The sequence below is a fragment of the Octopus bimaculoides genome, chromosome 7 (assembly GCF_001194135.2).
Source record: "Octopus bimaculoides isolate UCB-OBI-ISO-001 chromosome 7, ASM119413v2, whole genome shotgun sequence".
Lineage (NCBI taxonomy): Eukaryota > Metazoa > Mollusca > Cephalopoda > Octopoda > Octopodidae > Octopus > Octopus bimaculoides.
Window position 1 is genome coordinate 7,723,376 of NC_068987.1, and position 2,621 is coordinate 7,725,996.

Genomic DNA, 2,621 nt, shown 5'->3' on the forward strand with positions numbered 1-2,621 from the left:
CCCCCACCATGCGCGCATATATTAATGAAATGTTTTGCCTTCTGCTCGCTTTATTAACGAGATGATAAGAGTTTGCTCACCATTGTGTTGGGCAAGTTTTAAAAAAAAATCTCAATTTCAATTTCGGCTGATGTACCCCCCAGCCTTCATCAGATGTCTTGGGGACATTTCGAACATGGGTTCTCATTCCTAAGGTATTTTTCAATGTTATTATTATTATTCAGGTCACTGCCTGGTCACATGCCTACAGGCATATGGCGTAGTGGTTAAGAGCACGGGCTAGCAACCCCAAGTTCTGAGTTCAATTCCAGGCAGTGACCTGAATGATAATGATGATAATAATAATAATAATAATAATAACAGCAATATCGAAAAATACCTTAGGAATGAGAACCCAGGTTCGAAATTTCTCCAAGACACCTGATGAAGGCTAGAGGGTATATATCAGCCGAAAGGTTGTGTTAACAACAAACAAGATGAGGACAAATATCCGTCAAATGTAAATAATGTAAATAATGCACGATGTAATTTGTAGTAATTTTAATTGTTTTTCTTTTTCCTCTAATTTCAGAACATAATCATTTGTCCAATAGCTTTGTTAACGAGGCAGTTGTATCAAATTCCAATGCTAACCACATGTCCAGTGACAGCTCTAATAGCATGTCAAAGTCGAAGCATTCCACTAACATTTCATCAAGTACCAAAAACCAGTCCACAGAAACCAACAGTAGTAGATCTTTTATAATTCTTGGCGTCCTCTTCTTCACATCCATTCTAGTTATGGTATTTATATATCTACGATTTCCAAATATGGATTTGTAAGTATTTGCCTGTCTTCTATGCATTGTTTCTTACGTTTTATGTAAAAGTGTCCATGTCGGCGTCATGTAAAAGCATCCAGTACATTCTGGAAAGTGGTTGGCATTAAGAAAGGCATCCAACTGTAGAAACCTTGTCGAAAGGGACCACTGGGGCCTGGTGCAACCCACCAGCCTACCAGCTCCTCTCAAAATGTTTTACCCATGCCAACATGGAAAATGGACATTAAGTGATGATGGTGATGATGTACTCCCATATCCCCTTCTCCGCCACTCCTGCACCTTGCACATCATCCCCACCCCATCTTCTGGTCTCTGCTCCTTCCTAAACACTGCTATCTCTCTCACCTCACCCCACATTCACTTGTGCCCTGTCTTTAGCCATCTGTTACTCTCCATTCAAGCCATGTGCAATGATGCAGCAAGTAAAGTGGGTACCTTTTATGAAACCACCCATGCCCTCCTCCTCACCCAGTCCTTTGACTGTATTCATTCTTATGCTCACCACTGGCATGGGTTGGACGGTTTGACTGAGGGCTGGCAAGCCAGAAGGCTGCACTAGGCTCCAATTTGATCTGGCAAAGTTTCTACAGCTGGACGCCCATCCTAACACCAACCATGCTTAAATAACGATCTTTACTTCATTTATTTATTTATGTAATTATTTATTTATTTATTTTTCAGAGAAGAAAAGCAATATATTAAAGTTCCACAGGATATAGCTGATGCCAAAAACCTAGGCCGTATTTTATCTCGCTACAAGGATAAATATTTTTACCAAGTTCTAGCTGGATATTTCATTGTCTATATTTTGTATCCTTTTGCAGTGGTTTTTTGCTTTCCTTATTATCTCAGTGCAGTTTTGTAACTCATAGAATTCTTTAATGCTTTGGTGGTTCAGTTTTTATTTCTTGATCCATTTTTAAACGTTTGATATGGAACTCCTCGAAAATGTGGTTCCTTTGAAGGACCTACGGAGTAACGTTACTTGACAGGGTGTGTAGGTCGGAGATCAGGGAGTCTCCCCGGGTTGAGCTGCTACTTCCTGGAGATCACAGTTCTAGCATTAGGAGCATGTGGTTAAAATGTCATAAGAAAGAATCAGAAGACAAATTCTTCAAGCTGAACCAACAGGCAAGAGATCCAAAGACGGACCAAGAATGAGATTCTTGGATAATATTCTTAACACTTTAAACGCACACCTGAGTTTAGCCATTAAGCCTCACCAGCATCTTGTTCAGTTGCTTTTTCTTATTACTTATTTTACTTTATTATTATCGATAAATTAAAACAAAACTCTTTTGTTCTGTAGTTTCAGCTCAGAGCTGTGGCCGTGCTGGAGCACCACCGTTTAATAATGAAACGGGAATAGATGTTATAAATTTACAAAATATAGTTATTTTATATATAGGCTTAGGAGTGGCTGTGTGGTAAGTAACTTGCTTACCAACCACATGGTTCCGGGTTCAGTCCCACTGCGTGGCACCTTGGGCAAGTGTCTTCTACTATAGCCTCGGGCCGACCAAAGCCCTGTGAGTGGATTTAGTAGACGGAAACTGAAAGAAGCCCGTCGTATATATGTATATATATATGTGTATATGTTTGTGTGTCTGTGTTTGTCCCCCCAACATCGCTTGACAACCGATGCTGGTGTGTTTATGTCCCTGTAACTTAGCGGTTCTGCAAAAGAGACTGATAGAATAAGTACTAGACTTACAAAGAATACGTCCTGGGGTTGATTTGCTCGACTAAAGGCGGTGCTCCAGCATGGCCACAGTCAAATGACTGAAACAAGTAAAAAAG

At 40.2% G+C, this 2,621-nt stretch overlaps 1 protein-coding gene across 1 annotated transcript in view; it reads left to right on the forward strand.

The window, feature by feature from the left end:
- Positions 1-2,621, forward strand: part of LOC106880314 (transmembrane protein 41B) — a 31,355-nt gene that overhangs the window by 13,876 nt on the left and 14,858 nt on the right. The window contains exons 2-3 of the mRNA XM_014930191.2: positions 572-818; positions 1,503-1,631. Coding sequence (XP_014785677.1) covers positions 572-818; positions 1,503-1,631 — 376 coding nt within the window. The remainder of the gene's footprint in view (positions 1-571; positions 819-1,502; positions 1,632-2,621) is intronic.